General features: G+C 41.7%; 1 protein-coding gene across 3 annotated transcripts; it reads right to left on the bottom strand.

Annotated features, from left to right (window-relative positions):
* Positions 1-1769: 1769 nt before the first annotated feature.
* On the bottom strand, positions 1770-20935 carry CCNG1 (cyclin G1). 3 transcript variants are annotated; one of them, XR_005226542.2, is made up of 8 exons: positions 9965-10149; positions 8847-9110; positions 7573-7829; positions 6443-6521; positions 6251-6349; positions 5149-5343; positions 4789-4929; positions 1770-3508 (listed from the first exon to the last, which is right to left on the bottom strand). XR_005226542.2 is itself a non-coding variant. In XM_043552810.1 (7 exons), the coding sequence occupies exons 2-6, from the start codon at positions 9108-9110 to the stop codon at positions 5152-5154; spliced, it is 891 nt and encodes a 296-aa protein (XP_043408745.1). In that variant the 5' UTR covers positions 20857-20935; the 3' UTR covers positions 1770-3508; positions 5149-5151. The 3 variants fall into 3 exon arrangements, 2 of the variants coding, with proteins under 2 accessions (XP_043408745.1, XP_007071508.2); XM_043552810.1 differs by lacking the exons at positions 4789-4929; positions 9965-10149 and adding an exon at positions 20857-20935; XM_007071446.4 differs by lacking the exon at positions 4789-4929 and having other exon boundaries at positions 9965-10153.
* Between the last annotated feature and the right edge of the window lie 2933 nt (positions 20936-23868).

Genomic DNA, 23868 nt, shown 5'->3' with positions numbered 1-23868 from the left:
ATTTAATATCTCTGCAATGACTTTGTCTTTAAGTGCTCCTTTTGTATCTTGATCATCCAGGGGCCCCATTGGTTGTTTAGCAGACTTTCTGCTTCTGATGTACTTAAACATTTTATTACCTTTTGAGTTTTTTGGCTAGCTGTTCTTCAAACTTCTTTTTGGCTTTTTTTACTGTATTTAATTTGGTAGTGTTTATGTTCCTTTCTATTTACCTCACTAGAATCTAGTCTAGTTGGCATCTGGTATCAAGTGGAGTGCCCCAAGGCTCAGTCCTCGGTCCGGTTTTGTTCAATATCTTCATTAATGGTCTGGAGAATGATGTGAACTGCCCCCTCAGCAAGTTTGCAGATGACACTAAACTGGGAGGAGAAGTAGATACGCTGGAGGGTAGGGATAGGATACAGAGGGACCTAGACAAATTAGAGGATTGGGCCAGAAGAAATCTGATGAGGTTCAACAAGGACAAGTGCAGAGTCCACTTAGGACAGAAGAACCCCATGCACTGCTACAGACCAGGGACCGAATGGGTCGGCAGCAGTTCTGCAGAAAAGAACCTAGGGGTTACAATGGATGAGAAGCTGTTGTTGCCAAGAAGGTCAATGGTATTTTGGGTTGTATAAGTAGGGGCATTGCCAGCAGATGGAGGGATGTGATCGTTCCCCTCTATTTGACATTGGTGTGGCCTCATCTGGAGTACTGTGTCCAGTTTTGGGCCCCGCACTACAAGAAGGATGTGGAAAAATTGGAAAACATCCAGCAGAGGGCAACAAAAATGATTAGGGGACTGGAACACATGACTTATGAGGAGAGGTTGAGGGAACTGGGACTGTTTAGTCTGCAGAAGAGAAGAATGAGGGGGGATTTGATAGCTGCTTTCAGCTACCTGAAAGGGGGTACCAAAGAGGATGGATATAGACTGTTCTCAGTGGTAGCAGATGACAGAATGAAGAGTAATGGTCTCAAGTTGCAGTGGGGGAGGTTTAGGTTGGATATTAGGGAAAACTTTTTCACTAGGAGGGTGGTGAAACACTGGAGTGGGTTACCTAGGGAGGTGGTGGAATCTCCTTCCTTAGAAGTTTTTAAGGTCAGGCTTGACAAAGCCCTGGCTGGGATGATTTAGTTGGGAATTGGTCCTGCTTTGAGGAGGGGGTTGGACTAGATGACCTCCTGAGGTCCCTTCTAACCCTGATATTCTATGATCTGACTTCCACTTTTTAAAAGATACCTTTTTATTTCTCACTGCTTCTTTTAGGTGGTTGTCATATTCAAAACTGGAGTCTCTCAGTAGATGGTACCTAAGGTTTATTTTTGTAATTAAAACAATAAAGCACATAGGAACATGTAGCCTACTAGTAAATAGTGCAGTGTTAGTGCTGCAGCCACTATGTACTTTACCATACGCTTTAGAAAAAGTCAGGCTATCCTATTTCAGCTATGTCTCCTGCTTTGACATTTAAAGTCTAACTAGAAAGGGGAAATGAAAACCACCCTATCATCATCATCATCATCGTCTGTACATACAGTAAATCTTGCTAGGTTTGAGTCTTACGTGTCACATGTAAAAAAATTTTCCTTAGACAGTAAGTTGACAGCTGCTTTAAGATAAATGACAATGTGATCTCTACAATAACTCTTAAACTGTTGGTGCTAAGTTTACTTTAAGAACATTTGGAAGTTTAATTACTGTTCTGTGAACAGTAGTGAAGAAACTCTGATAGAGTTTTGTAACAGGTATTGGGAAGAGGGTCAAAAGGACAATTACGCATACCTGCATTTCAATACATTTTATTGAAAGGTACATTCTTTAATGAATACTGAGACATTGTTACTTCTAAGAATGGCACAGTGCATCTTCAGCAGTTGCATTCAACGTGCATAGCATGTCCTATCCTTTGCTTACCTTTCACCAATTAGCAGTGGTAATTACATACAGCATACCTATCTGCATGGTCAAGGCTAGTAACATTCATCTATAAGTTCATAGTAGAATTTTTTCCCCCTTAAGTTGTTCACTACTTAGCAGTAGTTTAAAGTGCTCTGTAGGAAGTTTGACTATGCTTTTACTACATTAGAAGGAGGGTGTGGAATATCCCCCCCAAATCAATGTTGGCCTTTGGAAAAGAGATGTTTGTGTACCAGCCCCACATTTAATTATTCACAGTTCTTTTCTCCCACTGCCCAAATTAGTTAAGAGTGCATGCAGGAGTTCTTAGTGATTGACCAATAAGAGGTTTCCATGCAATGCAATGCAGAGCATTCAGAGGTCACTGCCTACATCCCAACTTCAGCCATTCATTTCATGAACTACGACACTGCAGCTTTACTTGCTCTTAGGCATCCCCTTTCTGAACATCTTTAGAGGGTACTACCTCATGTTTGACCTTCCTCTACTGATGAAGAGCTAGCATTGACACATAAGGTTTAGGTCTTTCAGGGACAAACCAGGAATGAAGTAGCAGAGCCAATTCAGAACTCAAAATTAGAGGTATAGATGTAGTTTCCTATTTGGGCAACAAAAGCTGATGGTCATCTTACATTATGGTGGTACTTGCACAATTTCTGTTGAGGGCATGCAAACTGCACCTGTGTAATAATCAGAATTTGTCCCCTTGTCTATAAGGGACCCTAGGGAAAAAGCTCTTGTCAGGCTCTGCAACTGACTTTAGACAGAAATAGCAAAGTAGCAGTTTTACTGACATTGCAAACTGATATAGGGTGCAGTTTGCTTGTTAAGCCATGCTTTCAATCTCCACCATTCAAAGTTCACAAAATTATACTTTTCACAAAATGAGGGTAGAAGGATGGCCAAGTTCAATAATGATGCAGAGTAACAACTGCAGGCTCTCTCAGCATTTGTCTGATTTGTATTTTATCATCTTAGCCAGAGTTGTTAACTCTGCACTGGAGGTGAAATAAATGGACTGCACTGCATCAAAGGACCAATGCCTTGTGCAGGAGAACATGGCAACTCAAAACATGACAATACAAAACATTTGACTTAGGTAACTGCATCCCAGACACTATTCAGTGCAGTATCAGGGAGATTTGTCTGAGACAATTTGGTAGCCTCAGCAGTCCTGAAGCACATTATGCCTCCTATGTTCCACGTACAAGTTTTAGGAGGTGGAGAATCAAATTGCATGAAGTAATCCAACTAAACAGCTGCAGTAAGCCAAAGTTAAACTACACTAGCTGTTCTATCAGTTAACTACCAAGTTGTCTGAGGCTATTCACTACTATAAAACAGCATGATACTTCACTGTTATACATATGTATATTTCATTCATCCTTCAGGAATTGTTTACTACTTATTACTCCTGTAGTCAGCACCAATACAACTGCATTTGCTGGAAAGGTCTATTAAAGAAACCTTCTGGATGTTTCAGTTTTCCAAGAGTTGAACTTCAGATGCTAGAACAGCTGCTATGTTTTAGGCTTCAGTTTTCAATTCCACAGCCGAATTCTGTAAACCAGCCTTCAGGACAATCACTTTTCCATTTTAAGATTCCTGTGCAGACAGTATAAGAGACATTAAGTTAACTAAACAGCTGTTACTACAAATGGCTACGTGCTGTACAAATATAGTACAGTAAGACAATTTCTGCCCCTGAAAGTAGAAAGAGGATGGGGTAGGGGGGAAAAAAGGATATTCTGGGGAAGAGACAGTTAATGGCTCACCCCCCCCCCCCCCCCCAAAAAAAAAAAAAAAAAAAAGAGACACAGCAACTCAGTAATGAAAGTTAGTTGGGTAATAGGCGAAAACAATAATTAGTGTCCTGCTTAGACTCCCCACCCCAGAAATTTCAGGCCTTTAAAGTTTGTTTCAGCAAGACTAATTTACCATACATTGGTTAGATACAGGCAGTGTTCCAATAAAATGTTTTAAAACAGCTTGTTTAAATCAATGCACAGGACAAAGTTAGAGGCTAGTTTTGCCAGATAGTTTAAACATGGTTAAGCTTAATGTAGATACAGTAGAACCTCAGAGTTATGACCTCAGGAATGGAGGCTGTTCATAACTCTGAAGCGTTTGTAACTCTGAACAAAACGTTATGGTTGTCCTTTCAAAAGTTCACGACTGAACATTAACTTACAGCTTTGAAACTTTATGCAGAAGAAAAATGCTGCTTTTAACTATCTTAAATTAAGTGAAACAAGCACAGAAACAGTTTCCTTACCTAGTCAAATCTGTTTTTTTAATACACTGCCTTGATTTATTTTTAGCAGTTTACATTTAACACAATTCTGTACTGTACAATATTTGATTTTTTCCCCCCAATCTCTGCTGCCTGACTGCATATTTTCAGGTCCAAATGAAGTGTGGGGTTGACCGGTCAGTTTGTAACTCTGGTGTTTGTAACTGAATTTCTACTGTAGAGCCTTTGGAAGTGTGAGGGGAACCAATGTCTTAACACATCAAATACCCGATCAACTGAAGTAGTATGTATTTTTGTTGGAAAAATCATTGTTTGACATCAGCTTTGTAGACTTCTATGACGAGTATCTCAGAATCTGTATTGCATGGCCTGTATGCATGTTAGGAACATTGTCCTAGGACTTCAGGACAACCAGAAACTTGTTACAGGCAAGCCAATTTCAGTAACTTGGTGTCTGGAGGACGAGCTAACCAACCTTCACTTTAATTTTTGGTGCACTGATTGATACATTGGACCTGCTGCTCAAGTATAGACATTCTTCTTCCTTTCCTTTTTTCCTTTTAAGCATCAGAATGTGAAGCAGATTAACAACCTGGCATCTGTGTCACATCCCACCACTTGCTCTACTCACCTAGCTGTGCTCCAGACTTCAGTGAGTGAGATTCAAGTGGCAGACACCACAGTATGGGAAAGAACTGGTACTCTGCTTACAGGAGACATTAGGAGGGTTGCCAGTTTGTATTTTCAGACTCAGGCATTAGTGTTGATGCACCTAAAGGTCAGCAGAATGTGTCCAATTTAATCAAAACATTCCAAGTGGCCTGTCAATTCTTGAAGAGTTGCTTTGTTTGAGAACTAAGTTGAATATCTAGGCTGTGCCTAGGGGGCTGAAGAAACCTCCTCCAGTCTAGTAAGCATGAAGAAAGTTTTAGTGGTTTAAGGATTCCTGTTTGTGCACAAATCTAAGTTGAAAGCAGCGAAAGAAAGTTACCTGTTACGAGCCAGTCTCTGGGATTGTGGGGAGGTGTGAGATTCTGTAGTAGCTATGCTTCAGCTGCCGTGCTGTACGTCCTGACACAATCCACTTCAGCTTCTGAACGTTTGGTTTTGAACACTTGCTTGACGAGTATTCTGCAAGGCACTTTAATACCAGCTCCTTCCAGAAAGTTAGGTCTCTGCTATTTGTCTGAATGAAGAAAGGTTGAAGCTAGAATTAGGCACCCATTTCCCAGTTGTAATCCACCCTCACCACCTACAAGCGTGCTAAATTAAGAAAGGCCTTGTACCACATGCCAATTGGGGGAGGTATGAAGGGGACAAGCGTGGGCACCAATGGACTCCCAAAGGCCCTTACTTCTTAAAAGGTTCCCCCGACTTCCACTGAAGGAGCCTTGCTGCTCCCCCCACACTACCCCTGACCTGGAGACTAGTATCAGTGTACCCCAGCACATATGAGGTTTTTTTTTTTTATCCTCAATCAAGGGTCAACCAGAACCAGCCTCCATTTCCTATGCTATTGCAGCCTCTGCAACTGTTTAAGTTGAAACATTGCTCTTTTTAAAAAAAATATAAAAATAAATAAATAAATAAATAAAAAAAACTACACGAGCTTGGACAAAATACTTCACATTACTTTTGTGATTTACTGTGCACCTCCAACAGAAAGGACTAGTTTTTCCCCTTGTGAAAAAGTTTCACAATAGTTCCACAGAATGACACCATATAAGTTGTGGATTACAGTAATAGTCAAGTTGAGCAGAAACCTGATTTGTCAGTCTTCCTTCACTGTTTATTTACATTATGGATACGGTGACTGTTGTGCCCTTTCATGTGACTGGCTCATAGGGGATGAATGCTGCATAAAAGTTACAAGCAAGTTTTTCAAAACTCTCCATCAGGGGGAAAAAAAAAAGTCAACTCCAATTTATCAGTTCAAGTAAAGAATTACTCCATTTTTAACAGTAGCAAACCAGAATCCTTTCTTTGGAGGAGCCTTCAAGACAAGCAGAATTATGTTCAACAACCTAATGTTAAACTCGTTCAGAGGCTCTACACTTAGTTGTTGTTAGGGTCATTTCCTCCCCACGACCTACCTTGGAATGTATTTGAAGGCATTCTATTGCCTCCTTCAATTCTAGCAGTTTCTTTTCTTCGATCTCTAGTGCCAATATAGATAATGCCAAAACAGAAGGCTAAGGGGAACAGAAAGTAAATGTTAATACTGACAGCCAAGCCTGTTAAGCTTCAGTAAACTCAGTGCACTTATGGTATTAGAAACCACTTACTTTGGCTTTAGAGAACATGATTCTGCAGTGACATGCCTTAAGCTGGGCTTCAAGTCTCTCAAAATTAAGATGCTTTCTCCTGTAAGAGAATGGTATTAAGAGTTTAGATAGTTGTAGAGAGCATGTAATTTTCTTTTTCGGTATATAAAGTCAGATCAAGACTGCAACAGCCTTAGAAATTTGCTGAGTGTTTAAATACAAAATTACTCAGACATTCTCTTGGATACAGTTTAAAAGGCTCCATCAGTTCCAGAAGTGTTTGTGAAAGAAGAATGACAGGCTTCTTTTAAATTCAGTGGTGTTAGGTATGTCTACACTTAAACCACTACAGCAGTGCTGCTGCTGCAATTCAGTGTATACAGTAACCTATGCCAGTCGCAGGGGTTCTCCTGTCAGCGTAGGTGATCCACCTCCCTCCTTCTGCTGTCAACCTATACTGTCTACACCAGGGGTTAGGTTGGCATAGCTACATTCAGGGTGTAGAGTTTTCACACCTGAGAGATGTAGGTATGCCAATGTAAGTTCCCAGTGTAGACTGCCCTAGGACTCAGTTTTTGTACTATAAAATTAAGTGTTACAGCTTAATGTGCTATTTCTTTGTTTTATGCATAGATATTTTTCTATATACATTTGCAAGACTGGCAACATGGTAAAGTTAAAGCAGTTTTGACCCAGCTAAGGGGTATTACAGGTTTGATGTGCTTACAATATTTGTTGACCAAGCAAGTTTTGATCTTGAAGTAACTAAGGACATTCATGAACCAGTTCTCTTTTCAGAGAAGACGTTTTGAAAGACTATCGGCCAGACACTACTGCTGCTTGATCAGCAATGCATTAACCTGCACCTGTTCAGCAAGGCTGTTTCCCTGATCTAAAACTATGCTCCGGGTCATTTTTATTCTAGCTGTAAACAACGTTGTCACTGAAGTTGGAAAAAGCTCTGTTCATCAGAGCACAGTATCAATCCACAGGAATTCATATCAGCCACTTTTTACCTGTTCGTAACTGTTTGCATTCTCACTTTTGATTTAAATTGTATACATGAAAATAGATTACTTGAGCGATTTTCCCCACCAGCCCTATCCAGTGGCCAGTGAAGCTTCAAAGTCATGGTGAAATAGTTGTTTTACCTTTCACAAGGTAAATTCTCATGGATGAGCAAGTGATAGAGTTGTAGAAACTGACAGGCAGTTGTAGCTTTGATTCTCCAGTATAGCTTCTCTAACACAATTTTCTCCATTCTCATCATATCAGATACAGTGAACCTATACTGGCTTATTCGAATTAAGTCAGTGGCTAAGGGAATGTTTCTTTCTTCTTCTTCTGTTGCTTTCACAGCCAGGTAGAAGCAGCTTAGTCCAACACAGCCTAAGTGTTTAGGCTGCACCTAGAAGAGAGGTCAAGTTTCTTATTATAATGAAAGCATTTTATAGTAAGTCAGAAAAAACAAACATGTATTCAGCTAAATTAGATGTTAGGCTCTTTTTAAGACAACTTCTGCAGGTAGCAATCCGCATCCACACACCATGATATCAGATGCCCAAAATTACTTATCACTCTGCCTTGGAAGAGAATTAATGAATAATCTAACTTTAGTGCACATTTCTTTCAAAACACTGAAAGAAACTGGCATGTGCTCAGAAGCGAGTGTGCTTAGTCCTTTTTTAATCTGATGGGGTTGGAATATGCATGATCTCCGACTGTGGTATGCTTAAATTGCCTTAAGACTGAGTTGGAACATTTTAAATCGCTTACTTTTGATTATTATACAAGTATCTTTGAATACTTCTATTGCTGATAGCATACTCAATGGCATAATGAGATCCTCTGGTCAGTCTGCAATTATAGGAGTACTCTTCAGTCCCCAAAACTATTGAAACACTCAGTGCCAACCTACATCTGAAGTCTGTTGAGCACCTGGCATTTTGGACAAGAACCTTACAGATCTAGAGTAGTAAGATAAAAAATAGCTTACAGGAATGTACATCTTATATTGAAAGGAGTAAGAAAGCCTGTGTACAAAAGAGCAAGAGTAGTTTATTGTTTAAGACTAACCAGAGATGTGAAACTGCACAAATTGAGACATAGGCCTCATCTACACCCGAAAATTAAGTAGGCTTAACTACATCACTAAGGGGTGTGAAAAATCCCCCCCCCCCCCCACCAAAAAACACCATAGTTAAACTGACCAAACCCTGATGTAGACAAGCCCACAGGCTGTGTCTTCACTTGGAATAAAGGTGTTCTTAACCAGAGTTAAAAATCTTATTGAAGACAAGACTATGTAGTTTTCACATAGGTGGTTACTTTAAAGGCTATGAAGCCTAGCTAACATTTTTTTTCCTTAAGTGAAGGCAAGGCCATAGAAAGTTAGTGCATTAGAGCTTATGTTTCCAAAGCATACCTTCATTTTTGACAGAAACCGGTCTAAGAAATTCACAGCTAAAGAAAATGTTTCTGTATTGAAGCCAAAGAATTGAGTTAAGCTGAGGAGATCTTTTACTTCAAAGTCTCGCAACCTTGCAGTCATTCGGAGGCCATTGTCATGAGCAGTTTCAATTAGTCTCAGGCCAGAAGCCTTTGGCTGATATCTTAACTCTTGTTCCAACAGAGTATTGAGCTGGTATAGCAATTCCTGAGCTTCAGTTGTTACAAGCATTTCAATCATCTGTAATGAGAGAAAAATACTCAATGCAAGACGCTACTAAGAAAAGTCCCAAAATGTCTTTATGGTATGCTGGGGAGTTACAGATTTGCCCCAACATCAATCAGTGGCAAAGATGCTCTTTCAATTACACAAAAGCTCTTCAACGTTAGCTATCTCTACTTAGCTTTATAGAGACTCTCTCCATTGTTCTGGACTGACATTTTCAGAAATACGTTATATTTCTGAACGTAGACTTTTGATTTTAACAGTACACATTTTACAGAAGATTTTATTATTTCTGGATTTGGGTGGCCTTGTGTGATGGCCAGCAAGCAGCCTTCCCCTTTAGGTTACACCCTGAAACGCCCACATTATACAGGAATCTGGGCTGGCATTTTATGTATGCAAGGAACCCAAACTCAAGTTCAGAAGCATTCCGCCGAGAGAGAGATGTCAGCACTTTGCAGACAGCTGAGCTGGAGCGCTGACTGAAGAGCACAGACACACTGCACACACGTCAGCTGCGCGAGCCCCTCCAGTCACTCGGCACCTCCCCCTCCACAGGGACATGCCTGGGCTTGTCCGCCCCGCTGGGGAGAAAGGGGACTCGGGCTTATAGACCCCGAGACGTGATCTGAGTGCGGGCGGGGCTTCAAGTCCTCCCCCTCCCAGCAATTGTAGCCCCAAGCTGTACCACCACAGACCGGCTGGGTCATGGGGCAGAGAACCGACCGCCCAGCCTGGAGCCCCTGGTCCCCCAAACCCCCACGCGACCTGCCCAAGACTGGATCCTCCCACCTCCCCCAGCCCACACCCGGAAACGATCGATCCCCGCAGCCAAACCCGCACCCGATATTCCCCCGCCGACCCCTTACCGTGTGATGGGGGCGGGCACCTCACGGATAACTACTTATAAAACGTTACTTAAAACCCCAGAGTGGTTAAAAATAAATAATCGCGCGACGCCACACAGAGCCGGCCCGAGACCCCACTGCGGCGGCGCCTGCCCCTACCACCCTCCGGCCCCAGCCCTTATGTAAGGAGGGGAGGACGAGTCCCGCCCCTACTCGCCTCCGGTTGGCTGCTTCAGGGGCTGATCCACCAGCCAGTCGGCCAATCAAAACGCTGACTGAGAGGACGGGCGAGGCTGGAGTTTACCGGCCTCTGAAGAAGCCTCGGAGGTCGGGTAGGGGAGGAGTCAATGATCCTTAGCGCCGCCTGGCTTGGTCTGTAGGGGGCAGAGGCAGCTCCTAGCACCATGGAAATGTCAGACTGATGCCTGGAAGCAGCTGATGGAAGTCGCCAAGGGCACCTTGCTTCCCTCCCACCCAAAGTCCCTGGCTTCTGGGCGCTTTTCTGCTCGGCCTGTGCCATGGGTCAAATGGCCCACAAGCCATCATGAGCCCTGGAGGGCTAGAATCTGAATCTTTCCAGCACCACCAAATAAGTCTGCTGGCTCCTCTTTGTGTGTTTTTAAGTCCCATAAGCTTTCCCCAATCTGGATACCATTTGACAGAGGGATTCTTTCGGCTGGCACCTTTTACATGTTTCTCCAGCTACCCAACAGCTGATGCTCTGGCTTCATTCATCTTGTAGGGTCCTGATGTTTCCCGCTTCTCTTCTAGAAAACTTCAGAGTTAAATTGTTGAACTCACACTATTTTGTTTTAAATTTATTTTCCTCAGGTATTTGCTTTTGAAGGCATTTAGACATCTGTCTATAACTTTGGTGGATTTCCAGCTTGCACATCTGTATGTCAAGGTAGAAATAACATCTGAGTTGAAGCTTTATCTTTTAATGAAAGCTGAGTTTCTCACCTAATTATATAGCTCTGGGAGCTGGGACTTTAGGAAAAAAACATCAAATAATGAGAGATTCAGGCTGAAATCACGAATGTGGGCAACACAGCAAGCTCGCCTGGCTACATCTAAGCAATATTGTATTATGAGTAGGCTTGGCAGAATACATTTTAAAAAATAATTTAAAAGGATAATGCTGATTTATTTTAAAACTTTTTTAGATTTTTATCTATTTAAATTTTCATATTTGTGCAAAATCATGGGTGTTTTAAGCATTGTTTTCTATTTTTATCTATTTAAATTTTCACAGTTATGGAAAATTATGGGAGGGATCAGACAGTTATTTAATGACAGACACTGAGATTCAAAAGTTAAAGCTTTATAGACCATTAAAACACAAATTGTCAATATCAAAATATACAAAGTAAATATCGTTAAATCAACAAATCATACCTATTTTTACTATTTATTTGCGAGTTCATTGGTAACAAGCCTAATCTGAAAGTCTAAATCACTTGATTTTGACTCTTATAAATTCTCAAGCTGCATTTTTCTTACTTTATCTATCTGTACATTTCTGTTATTATCAATGGAAATTTTTTTCATTGGTTTGTGTGCATATGGTACAATCAATGTTTACCAACATTTATCAACAAAGATCTAATTCTTCCAAGCCTAGCTATGAAGCAGCTTGGCCAGGCTATGTCCAAATAGCACTATGTTACAAGGTGCATCACCCAGCCATGTCCTACCACTTTCATGACTGGAGGCATATAGTATCGCTTACTCTCACAGTTTTACCACAAGTCTCATGCTATTTGGCTGTATTTTTAAAGCCCTAGTTCCTAGAATAATGTGAATGTTTGAAAATCTCAGTTGTCACAAAAACAAAAAACAAGTTTATAACCCCCAGGTTTGCAAAGCAATGTTTGTGTGTACCCCAAAGGGTCAAAATACAGAAGTCTGATAAAAGGACCCTACATTTATTTATTAAATCTCATGAATTTTAAACCAATTTTATGACTTTTGAGGGCCTAACTCATGCTTGTTGAATGCTTGGGACTGAGAGTACTGAGGCAACCTGGGCTGACTTTGTCCAAATGCTATCGTGTTAGGAGACAACCTCACTTAGTCATTCTAAAGCACCACCATCCAAGAGGCAACCTCGTCCAACCATATCCAAATGCCACCTCTTCATCAGGTGACTTGGCCTGGTAGTATCAAAGTGCCATCACATCAAAACTCAACTTTGTTCAATTGTTGTACCACCACTAGTCTATAATGTTCACTTACCTATCACTGTGGTATTAGGTGACCTGCTCCAACTGTGATTAAGAGCCACTATCACCACAAGGTGCTTTGGTCCAGCCTTATCAATTTTCTTGGTATCTAAATATTTTTAGGGCTAAGAAAGCATCATCATGTAATACCTTTTTTGATAAATTGAGTCACAACCAGGATAGATGTTCCAGAAGGTCAAAGATGAAAAAGATGGCAGACCTTTGCTAGATCTACCCATGTGTTTATAAAAGGCCTAATAGAGGCTAAAAATAAATGATCAGAGCTTTAGAAGAAATGCTGAACCCTACCCCAAAGGCTGTTAACAATTTCACATCTTGATACACATCAGCATACACCTACACGATGGTGCATTTTATCCCTCTTTTGAAATATAAAAGTAACTTGACGGTTGGGAGGTAGAGGGGTTTGCTGACTGCAAGAAATATGGAATGACAATTAATGTCAGGAGGACAGAAAGGATAAAAATAAGTAAATTTAGCAATGGACAAGGTAGGTAACACCTTTATCTTGATGGTCAAGTGGTGAGTAGTTTCCCCTTTTAGGGTGTCTAATAACATCAGATGGAGGATAGAACAAAAAAATCGGAAGGATACAGCTTGCAAAAGATACATTCAACAATTTTCAAGGACTTCTGTGTTGTCAAAAGTGAAAACTACACATCTGCACTAGATTGCTGAAGTGCAACAAATGATCAACACTCTTGTATGGATATGAGAGCTGGGCACTTAAAAAAGACACCGAGAGATGACTCCAGGAAGTGGAATTTTGGTGTTATGGAAGAAAATTAAAAATTTGCTGGATAACCAAAACTATGAACAATGAGGTGATGAGAAGGGTAAGTTTAAAAAGATCACAATTACATGAGACCCTTGGTAAGAGAACAACATCTTTCTGCGGACACATTGCTTGCTGATCACAGAGTGACTCAATTCCAGTACTCAGACTATATCAGCCAAGATTGCAGGCAAACCAGGAAGGGGAAGAAAGAAAGCCAGCTATGTCAGAAATATCACCAGATGGGCTGGTATCCAAAGAAGAATGGAAGTTTTACAACACAGTCGAGACTGCAAAAGATGGAAGGTGGTGGTTGACAGCCTCTTTATCGGAGATGTTGCTTGTAGAAAAAGAGTATTTCGTAATCGTGAAAAACTTTAAATCCATTATATACTTTCAGGGACTGTAAAAAATGATACAGCAAAGACCTAATTAAAAAAAAAAGTGCATGCCTGTCTTTGCACATAGACATATGCACCTGCCCTTACATATGGACTTTACTGCATGTAATGAGAAAAGCAGTGGGTTTGCACTTGCACCAAGCTAGACCCCAGGAACATACAAACAGAATATGCAACTAGAAAAAGGGTCAAAGGGTTAACTGGACCTATCCAGTCTCTCTGTCCCCAGACCCAGTCTGGGGCAGGAGCCCAATCACCACCTCCAGGTTTGGTTCCCCAACATCCAAGGGGCACAAACAGTGAGTGTAGTCGGAGCATGAGGAACAATAAAGGGACAGCAGAGAGCAGGCCTTTATCTAAACTGAGCCACAAGGATGCAGTTGGTGCCTGCTTGCCACCAGTTTACCATTCGTGTCCTTCCTGGAGTATCATCAAGGACAAAGGAGAAGGGAATTGACCTCAAAAACTCTTACAAATCAAATTGCAGCAGGCTTAAATGCCTGAGGATACAGTCTCCAGCCAGGAGATCTGAAAGTGACTTAGGGAGTGGGGATTCACTCTCTAGGCCAGTGGTTCTCAACTCCGGTCCACTGCTTGTTCAGAGAAAGCCCCAGGCACCCTGGGTTGGTTTGTTTACCTGACGCGTCCGCAGGTTCGGCCGATCGCAGCTCCCACTGGCCACGGTTCGCCGCTCCAGGCCAATGGGGGCTGCAGAAAGCGGCGCGGGCCGAGGGAGTTGGCCACCCTTCCTGCAGCCCCCATTGGCCTGGAGCAGCGAACCGGGGCCAGTGGGAGCCGCGATCGGCTGAACCTGCAGACGTGGCAGGTAAACAAACCAACCCAGCGCGCCAGGGGCTTTCCCTGAACAAGCAGTGGACCAGAGTTGAGAACCACTGCTCTAGGCATATATGGCCATTTTCCTGAGCTCTGGGAGCCACAGGTCATTCTGGGATAAAAGGCCCAAGAGCTGAAAGTTGAATCACATTTTTGATCCAACAATTGTGGATCAAAAAAGAAGTAAGGCTGGGGAGGAAAAATTGGAGGCCTAGGCACAGGGTAGAAAGGTCCAGGCTAAGAGGAAATAAAACCAAGCTTTTGCCTTTTAACATTCTGAGAAACGAGCATGCCAAGGGTTCAATCCTATAACCATTATTTATGCTAGGAGGCCTTACTTATATGTAAAGTCAGACACTTAGGCACAAATCCACCCAATTTAGGATTAATCCATTTTTCAGACAGAGTCATTGGCAATCATGTATAGCGGGGTGGCCCATCTGAGCCTGCAAAGGAGCCAGAATTTACCAACGTACATTGTCAAAGAGCAACAGTAATGTGTCAGCAACCCCGCATCAGCTCCCCGCCCCCACTCCCAGTACCTCCCACCCACTGGCAGCCCCACTGATCAGCACCTCCCCCCCTGTACCTTCTGATTAGCTGTTTCATGGGGTGCAGGAGGCTCTGTGGGGGAAGGGGAGAGGAGCGAAGGCACGACAGGCTCAGGGGAGAGGGTGGGAAGGGTGGACTGGGGGCAGGGCCTGTAGCAGAGCCAGGGGTTGAGCAGTGAGCACCCCTGGCACATTGGAAAGTTGGTGCTTGTAGCTCTATCCCCGGAGTCAGTGCCTATACCAGGAGCCGCATATTAACTTCTAAGAGCCGCATGTGGCTCCGGAGCCACAGGTTGGCCACCGCTGATGTATAGTTTTTGATCATATACATATAATAGACAGATAAGACAGAACTGGTACGGGACCAAGTTATCAAATTCTGAGGTACCAGGAAGATCTCCACTTCATGATGGTAGTCTCAGTCTCTGGACCACTGTTCTCTAACTTTGGCCTGTGTTCACTTGTTTTTTTATACATTATTTTGTCCTTCTATGCCATCTAACATTACACATACCCAGTTATTTATTTACTCAGACTTTCATAACTGGTTTTTCATTCTCCGTTCTGTTATTATTAATTACTGTATTAACGTTAACTTTACATCAGCTATCCTTTTACCATTCAACACACCTTGTCATAAAGTCTTAACATTAAACTAACCAGTCAGTAATTTTTGTAATATTTTAATATAATAGTTCAGTGCATGTGTATCTTCCTAAATTATTCATTAACATAACTTTTATTTTTCTTATTTGAGTAGCAAAGTTATGCAGAACAACATGTCCTAATGCCTGTGCATTCTTATCTTTTCCAAACATGGATTTTCAAGTTAGTTTTGCTCAAGCTTTCACACCATGCTTGTAAATCATAAAAAGCTCTGTCAGCAATTTTGCCTATTGAATTTTGAGGTGTTTATTCAGTTTAGGGCCTTGGTGTTTCATTATTCCCTAGCACTCCTTCCTTTGACACTCTTGGAAATACAATATTTTTGAAGGTGTCACTTACTTTACATGGTGGAGTATGGTGGCGTGTTTCTTTCCTGCCTTTTTTGCCAGACTTTTAATATAAACTATATTTTACAAAACATTATAAGCATTGATATAATTATTAACACTTTTATCCATAACAATATCTTAAAACTGAATGCTGCAACCATATGTTCCCAACTGTATTTATTAGATCCCACCAGCTCTATTATTTACTGTATTCAGGTTTTTTCACATAGGTAAGAAATGATTTATATTTCATTTTAACAAAGGTTTTAGGTATACGTTTAATTTAGCAATAGCCTAGGTCAGTGTTTCCCAAACTTGGGACACCGCTTGTTCGCCGCTGCAGGCCAATGGGGGCTGCGGGAAGAGGGGCGGGCCAAGGGACGTATCGGCCACTGCTTCCCGCAGCCCCCATTGGCCTGGAGCGGTGAACCGCGGCCAGTGGGAGCCGCGATCAGCCGAACCTGTGGACACGGCAGGTAAACAAACCGGCCTGGCCCGCCAGGGGCTTTTCCTGAACAAGTGGTGTCCCAAGTTTGGGAAACACTGGTCTATCCCACAGGTGGGTTGCATAGTCCCTAAGGCTCACACCTGTTCAATGAGACTATCTACATGTGCTGGAGAACAAGTAGCACCACTGAAATTTCCTTTGTTGGAAAACTTTGCAGGAATAAACAAACACGTTTCTCATTTGAAGTTTCACTGCTGAACCCTTTTAAAGTTACCTGCACGAGGAAAAAAAGGTCACAAAGATATCTGTTAATTCATTCAGTGATCTTTCCTTACCAGTTATACTGAAGAGTATACAAGTACAACCCCCTGTGAACAGGTTTATAAGTGACAGCTGAAATAGAGTGAATTCAGAAACCTATTCACCCCAGGGCCAAATGTTATTTATATGTAACCCTTCTGCCAGGCCAAGTTGATAGCAGCAAGGGCCGGGTTCAGTACACAGGGGTTCCCTCTCATCAAAGCAAATGCAAAACTGGCTCGAGCCCCCACCCAGTGACCTGGGAAAATCTTACACACCCCCTGGGCACCTCAAAGCGGCAATACTTCCCCTCTCGCAAGCACAGAGTCTCGGTGTAGCAGAGAATCTTTAATAACATGAGGTAAACGACATTGTTAGAGAGCTTATTCCTTCACTCTCCCACTTCCCTGGTCCTTCTCGCATGAACAGAGAGCAACAATACCCGAAGTCCGAAGGTGCAAACAATTCGATATTTATTGGGGTGAACTTCCAGCAAGCTTAAATACAAGTTCCTTTTCCTTATTTTCGAATCCCAACTTACTTCCTGTTTGCCCCTAATTTATATAGTAATATTCTTAGCTATACCTTAACCAATCATTCTACTGAAATTTAACTAACCAATCCTAACATATTGTAACATGATTAGCTAACCAATTATATCCCACCACCTTAATTAGATTACACCCAGCAAAATTAATTATACAGCAGACAGAAACAATCACAGAACCAGACAGAGATTATACAGACAAACAATAGCAAAGTGGGAACTCTAATGACAAAACAATACAGAAGTGAGGATTTCACATCCCAGCTATTGATAAGTGAGTTCTTGCCAGACAGGATGCTATCAAACTAAGTTTCCTTTTACATTTTCTAGGCACTTCCCTTTCTCTGGAGGTGATAGGAATTATCAGGACAGGATTGTATTCCTAACAGCCCAATAGCACCTTCTTTCAATGTGACTAGTTTGGAATGTGAGGATGTGACTGTTCGCTTCCTGGCTTATGGCTGCCTCTGCTGTTTAGCCAAAGGCCTTAGCCTAAGAACAGGGCCTCAAACTGTCACAGTAAGAGAAGGCCCTTACACCAGCAGACAGTGATTTTGATTCTTTCTTTTATACCTCTAGAACTAGCCAAGTGATAAGAATACCCCTAAATTCTTAAAGTACAGGCCTTTACAGACAGGCCTGAATATCTATATCCTAACAGACATCAGCATTAAATTGGGGAAACACCACAACTAGTGTTCATTAATCAAACCATGAGCAAAGACCCACCCCAGCAAATTGGGCCACATCCTTTCCTTCGGGTTCTTGAGTCCCAGAACCTAAACGTCTCTTGAGTCCAGCAATCCACAAATCACCCAAAGTCCAAAAAGTCCAGCCCCAGAGTTCAAAAGTTCATCTGCATAGTGTTACTCCCCAGTCTGGCTAAAATGTGCCTGTGGGGGGGGGAAAGAGGTAAGGGGCACCTTACGTGTCCTGAAGCTGACTGCCCCACAGGACTCTGCTCCACTCCGCTCCACCACGACTGGCTCCGCTCTGCACAGCTCGCCGTCTCACGAACGCTCCACTCCGCCGTCTCACGAACAGCTCTGCTCTGCTCTGCTCGCCGTCTCATGAACGCTCCTCTGTCTCACAAACGGCTCCGCTCTGCACAGCTCACCTCGCCATCTCATGAACACTCTGCCAGCCTATCCATGAACAGCACCACTGCACTCTAGATCTTCTGGCTCCCTACTACTTGACACAGTGCTCAGTGATTTCAGCTCATAGTAGTAGGAGCCTTAGTGCTGGTGCACTATAAGGCCAAAGTGAATTCAGCACAGTACCTGTATCAAGACTCTTAATAGACCCAAAATTAGCTCTGACATTCCATAGTGTAGAGAGACAGAGGTGCAATTGGTGTTTCAGGCCCTCACAAAGGGGCCCACACTACCTGGTACTAATACCTGTCTCAAGCCTCTCTCCATTCACAGAGTTTTGGAACCCATGTCCCTTGCCTAGCGAGTGCTACTTAGTTGATGGTGAGTCTCTCCATCATAACTAAAGGCCAAGTACAGTTCGAAGCACAGTCCTCATAATCAGGGTAATAACAATTTATTCTTCCTGCCCCAATACAGAGACACTGGGGATCCCACAACAGCCAAAGTGACCATTTGGGCAGTTATGGCCTCATTCTAGGCGGGGTGGATGTGCTTATGCAAATGAGATCAGCCCCTGAATTTCTTTTCCACAACTTGCCACACCTCACCACCAGATGTCAGGGTGGAGCTCATCCTGACTCTGCTTACATATATTACAACACTTAATTTTAGATAATTATTTAACTGTCATTCAAGCAGCTGTCACTGAAAGTTCTTACCACACTAGGTCATTACAGTTGCAAATTATGGACTTGTAAACTGCAAAGTACATATAGTGCAATATCATTTTGAAAGCAAGTATTTATAATGACAGAAATTTTTATGTCCCAACTCTGCCCTAAGACACAGTTAAAGCTGTTTGGCAAACAGATTGATCTACCATGAAAAGAGGTTCCATAGTGAAGTTATAACCTTCAGGATTTATTCCATGTATTTCATTTGTTAACCAGTGTTTACACACTGCCTTTCAGAATATTTAAAAAGTGAGTACAACTTGCTGTTAGACACACAGCAGACAAACCAACTCACATGCAATATAAACAAATGACAAACAATCCCCTGCTGACCTTCTCCTTCAAAAGAAAACTGGCAGCGATATTTTTGTAGTGTATTTGCTTTAATGTCCATTGTTTGTAAAACTGCCCTAGAAAACAAAATGTCTCTTCCTACAGATTGTTCTTTTATATTTGGCAAACATTACTTTTGTGTACAATGTTTCTTAGTGGTTTAATAATATTTATCTGTTATTTAGATTGATTAATTTGTTGAGAAGTATTTTGATATCTTTTGGTAACAAACACTATAAGTGCAAATTATTATTATTTATTATTACTAACAGTAACAACATTGGAACAGAAACCAAGTTGATTCCAGTTTATGTTACTTATGACTTCCTTTCACTAATAACAATATTTTTCATTTATACAGGGCAGTTGTAACAATTCTTCTAATCATATAATTTTTGATAGGTATCCATGCCCCATCTGTGATGTTGTTCTATTTAAAAGTCTGTATTAGACCACATCCTTCTCCTAATCCTCACCTTCTTTTTGTCCAGTGAGCTGTCTGTATGGCTCCTGCAGTCCCTCTATTCCCCTAGATATAATTCTTAGACTCATGTACATTTATGGCACTGTTCCACTATGGGCCTATCATATTGAAGGACCCCCAAATTATTTTACAAACTATGGACCAAATTTTGAAGTTCCTAATTGTGTAAAACTCCTATTGACTTCAACAGAAATTTTATACAATTGAGAGCTGCAGAATTGGCCCAATATGCGTTATGCTAATAAATATGCTTCATAAATGATTTGGATAATGGCATAGAACATACATGTATAAAGTTTGTGGATGATACCAAGATGGGAGGGGTTGAAAGCGCTTTGGAGGAGAGGATTAGAATTCAAAATTATCTTGACAAACTGGAGAAATGGTCTGAAATAAACAGGATGAAATTCAATAAGGACAAATATAAAGTACTAATTTAGGAAGGAATAATCAATTGCACATATACAAAATGTGAAATGACTGCTTAAGAAGGAATACTGCAGAAAAGGATCTGGGAGTCATAGTGGATCATAAACTGATAAATTGTTTTCCTTCACTACAAAGGAACTAAAATGTGCATTAGGAAGTGTTAGTCATTGTCAAGGTTCCTTCCCCACTCTGAACTCTAGGGTACAGATGTGGGGACCTGCACGAAAACCCCCTAAGCTTATTTTTACCAGCTTAGGTTAAAACTTCCCCAAGGTACAAACTATTTTACCTTTTGCCCTCGGACTTTATTGCTGCCACCACCAAGCATCTAACAGATATATAACAGGGAAAGAGCCCGCTTGGAAATATCTTTCCCCCAAAAATCCTCCCCAAACCCTACACCCCCTTTTCTGGGGAAGGCTTGATAAAAATCCTCACCAATTTGCATAGGTGAACACAGACCCAAACCCTTGGATCTTAAGAACAATGAAAAAGCAATCAGGTTCTTAAAAGAAGAATTTTAATTGAAGAAAAAAAAGTAAAAGAATCACTTCTGTAAAATCAGGATGGTAAATACCTTACCGGGTAATCAGATTCAAAACATAGAGAATCCCTCTAGGCAAAACCTTAAGTTACAAAAAGACACAAAAAACAGGAATATACATTCCATTCAGCACAGCTATTTTATCAGCCATTTAAACAAAACAGAATCTAACACATATCTAGCTAGATTACTTACTAAGTTCTAAGACTCCATTCCTTTTCTGTTCCCGGCAAAAGCATCACACAGACAGAGAGAGCCTTTGTTTCTCCCACCCTCCAGCTTTGAAAATATCTTGTCTCCTCATTGGTCATTTTGGTCAGGTGCCAGTGAGGTTATCCTAGCTTCTTAACCCTTTACAGGTGAAAGGGTTTTTCCTCTGGCCAGGAGGGATTTTAAAGGTGTTTACCCTTCCCTTTATATTTATGACAGTCATAAATTGTGTGTGCAAATACAGTCTTTTAATGTGTCTTCACCTTTTCCAAAGAAAACTTTGGGTTTTTTTAGTGTTCCTGGAAGTTTGGATCTAAACTTTGTCTCTCTACATTTTATCTAAAGAGTTTGTGTCAGCAAAAAGCAGTCTAGTCTTCTTACAATGACAAGCACACATACAGGAAACACTGCCCTTAATAAAGATTAATTTTTTAAAAATGAAAATCAGCATATAGTATGAATCCAGCTGTAGTATCTGATTATCACATGCAGTGGCTTTGCAGAAAGCATATAATGACCATATAATGACCAATTGAAGATAGATACACAGATATCAGAGTGGCTGACTGTATTAAATCATTTGCAAATGGAGAAGGGGCTAGAGCCTGCATTTTAAGATCCTTTGAGGTGCTTTTTGCCTCCTGAAAGGGGTTGGACACCTCTAACTTCCACTGAAATCAAGAGGAATGTAAGGTACTCAGCACCTTGCAGGATCCCCGAGGGAACTCCCAGACAATATTTATTATAGAATCGTAGGACTGGAGGGGACCTCGAAAGGTCATCTAGTCCAATCCCCTGATAGGTGTTTGTCTAACTTGCTCTTAAAAATCTCCAATTATGGAGATTCCACAACCTCCCCAGGGAATTAATTCTAGTGCTTAACAGTTAGGAAGTTTTTCCTAATCCAACCTAATCTGCCCTTGCTGCAGTTTAAGCCATTGCTTCTTCTCCTAACCTCAGAGGCTAGGGAGAACAATTTTTCTCCCTCTTCCTAGACTAAGCAAACCCATTCTTTTTCTATCTTCCCTCAGAGATCATGTTTTCTAGACCTTTAATCATTTTTGTTGCTCTTCTCTGGACTTTCTCCAATTTGTCCACATCTTTCCTGAAATGTGGTGTCCAGAACTGGACACAATACTCCAGTTGAGGCTGTATCAGCACAGAGTAGAGTGGAAGAATTACTTCTTGTGTCTTGCTTACAACACTCCTACTAATACATGCCAGAAAGTTGTTTGCTTTTTTTGCAACAGTGTTATACTGTTGATTCAAAACTCATATTTGGCTTGTGATCCACTATGGCCCCCAGATTGCTTTCTGCAACAATCCTTCCTAGGCTTCCCATCTTGTATGTGTGCAACCGATTGTTCCTTACTAAGTGGAGTACTTTGCATTTGTATTTGTTGAATTTCATCCTATTTGCTTCAGACCATTTCTCCAGTTTGTCCAAATAATTTTGAATTTTAACTCAATTCTCCAAAACACTTGCAACCTCTCCCTGGTTGGTATCATCCACAAACTTTATAAGTGTACCTCTATGCCAATATCTAAATAATTGATGAAGCTATTGAACAGAATCAGATGCAGAACTGATCCCTGGGGAAGCCCACTTGATATGCCCTTCCAGCTTGACTGTGAACCACTGATAACTAGGCCCAGTTTAAAAGATGAAATATTTTCCTATCCCAGATCTTTGAAATGAATGCAAAATGTATTGAATAGTCATGAAAGGAGACATTTTACGCTCATAGCTAAATATCTTAATGGCTCCCAATCCCGCAAATGCTTAAACATGTGCTTCACACAACCCCCATTGGGCACGGTTCCCAGCCAATGGGAGTTGCGGAGCCGGTATTAGGGGTGGGGACAGCGCGCAGAGCCTCTCTGGCTGCCTGTGCACCTAGGGGTTGCAAGGACATGGTGGCTGCTTCCGGGAGCTGTGTGGAGCTAGGGCAGGCAGGGAGCCTGCCTTAGCTCGGGGCCTCTGCTGTGCTGCTGACTGGACTTTTAATAGCCCGGTCGGTGGTACCGACCAGAGCTGCCAGAGTCCCTTTTCAACCAGGCATTCTAGTAGAAAACTGGACGCCTGGCAATCCTAACAGGGCGCCTGATCTCAGTTTGGTTCTTTAGCTGCTATTGTAATATTAATTCTAGAGTATAGGAATAGGATAGTAACCCTTTAAATAGTTTGCCAGCCTTCTATTGGGTCTCTGGGTCTTCTATTTCAGAAGCCACTAGAATCCCAGGACAGCAGCAGTGTATATATGTAGCTAGGCTTTGGATGTGTATATAAAGTTAGTAAAAATGGTTATTTGGAGCCCAACTGTGTTTCTGTGGTTTCCTCATAGTCTTAATATTTTTAAAGAGCAACACAGAATTTAACAGTTTTGTAGATCAGGAAAATGGTGGTATAGAAGTTGGGATTTTCAAAGGGAGTTAGATACCTAGTTGCCCTTTTATGCGTTTGAAAATCTTCCCTAGAGATATTAAGGAACTTCCTGGGGACTATGGAGCAAGGCGTAGTTGAAAACTGAACTCGAGTCCCTGGCTTCCAACTCAGTTCCCTACACTGAACACTTTTTACCATGTGCTGGTTGTTCAGAAACCTTTGTGGGGGGAAAATTGGTTGTCTCAGTCAGTTAGCATTGACTGGTTTCTGTCTTTCTGTCTATCTGTCTGCTGTCTCCATTCAAAAGCCAAAGATTGAATGGGCACTGAGAAAAGTCATTCTCTCACCTTCCAGGTCAGGGCTCAGGCGTGTTGGTGAGGTAACAAGGCAATGCCTGTGCTGCCCTCTTTTCTGTGGCTGACTAGAGCATTTTGGTATCGAGACCTGTCAGTCTGGCATCTTTCCCAAGCACTAAATCCATTTTTTAAAAGGGGGAAAAGAAGTGAGTTGTGTTAATAGAGAATCCAAACTCCAAGACATCAATCACTGTTTTCCTCATGATTGCTTTTTTTTCCTAGAACCCCATGTTCTCTTGTTTTCCTAATGTGCAT

Source organism: Chelonia mydas, chromosome 8 (genome assembly GCF_015237465.2).
Source record: "Chelonia mydas isolate rCheMyd1 chromosome 8, rCheMyd1.pri.v2, whole genome shotgun sequence".
NCBI lineage: Eukaryota > Metazoa > Chordata > Testudines > Cheloniidae > Chelonia > Chelonia mydas.
This window is presented reverse-complemented; position numbering and strand designations above follow the sequence as displayed.

Excerpts from the sequence above, each read along its gene's own strand:
- CCNG1 (XM_043552810.1), bottom strand. The coding sequence starts at position 9,110 with ATGATTGAAATGCTTGTAACAACTGAAGCTCAGGAATTGCTATACCAG. Across the intron at positions 7,830-8,846 it reads GGTTTCTGTCAAAAATGAAG|GTGCAGCCTAAACACTTAGG; the intron begins GTATGCTTTGGA and ends CCTCTCTTCTAG. Across the intron at positions 6,522-7,572 it reads GAGAATTTACCTTGTGAAAG|GAGAAAGCATCTTAATTTTG; the intron begins GTAAAACAACTA and ends ATTCTCTTACAG.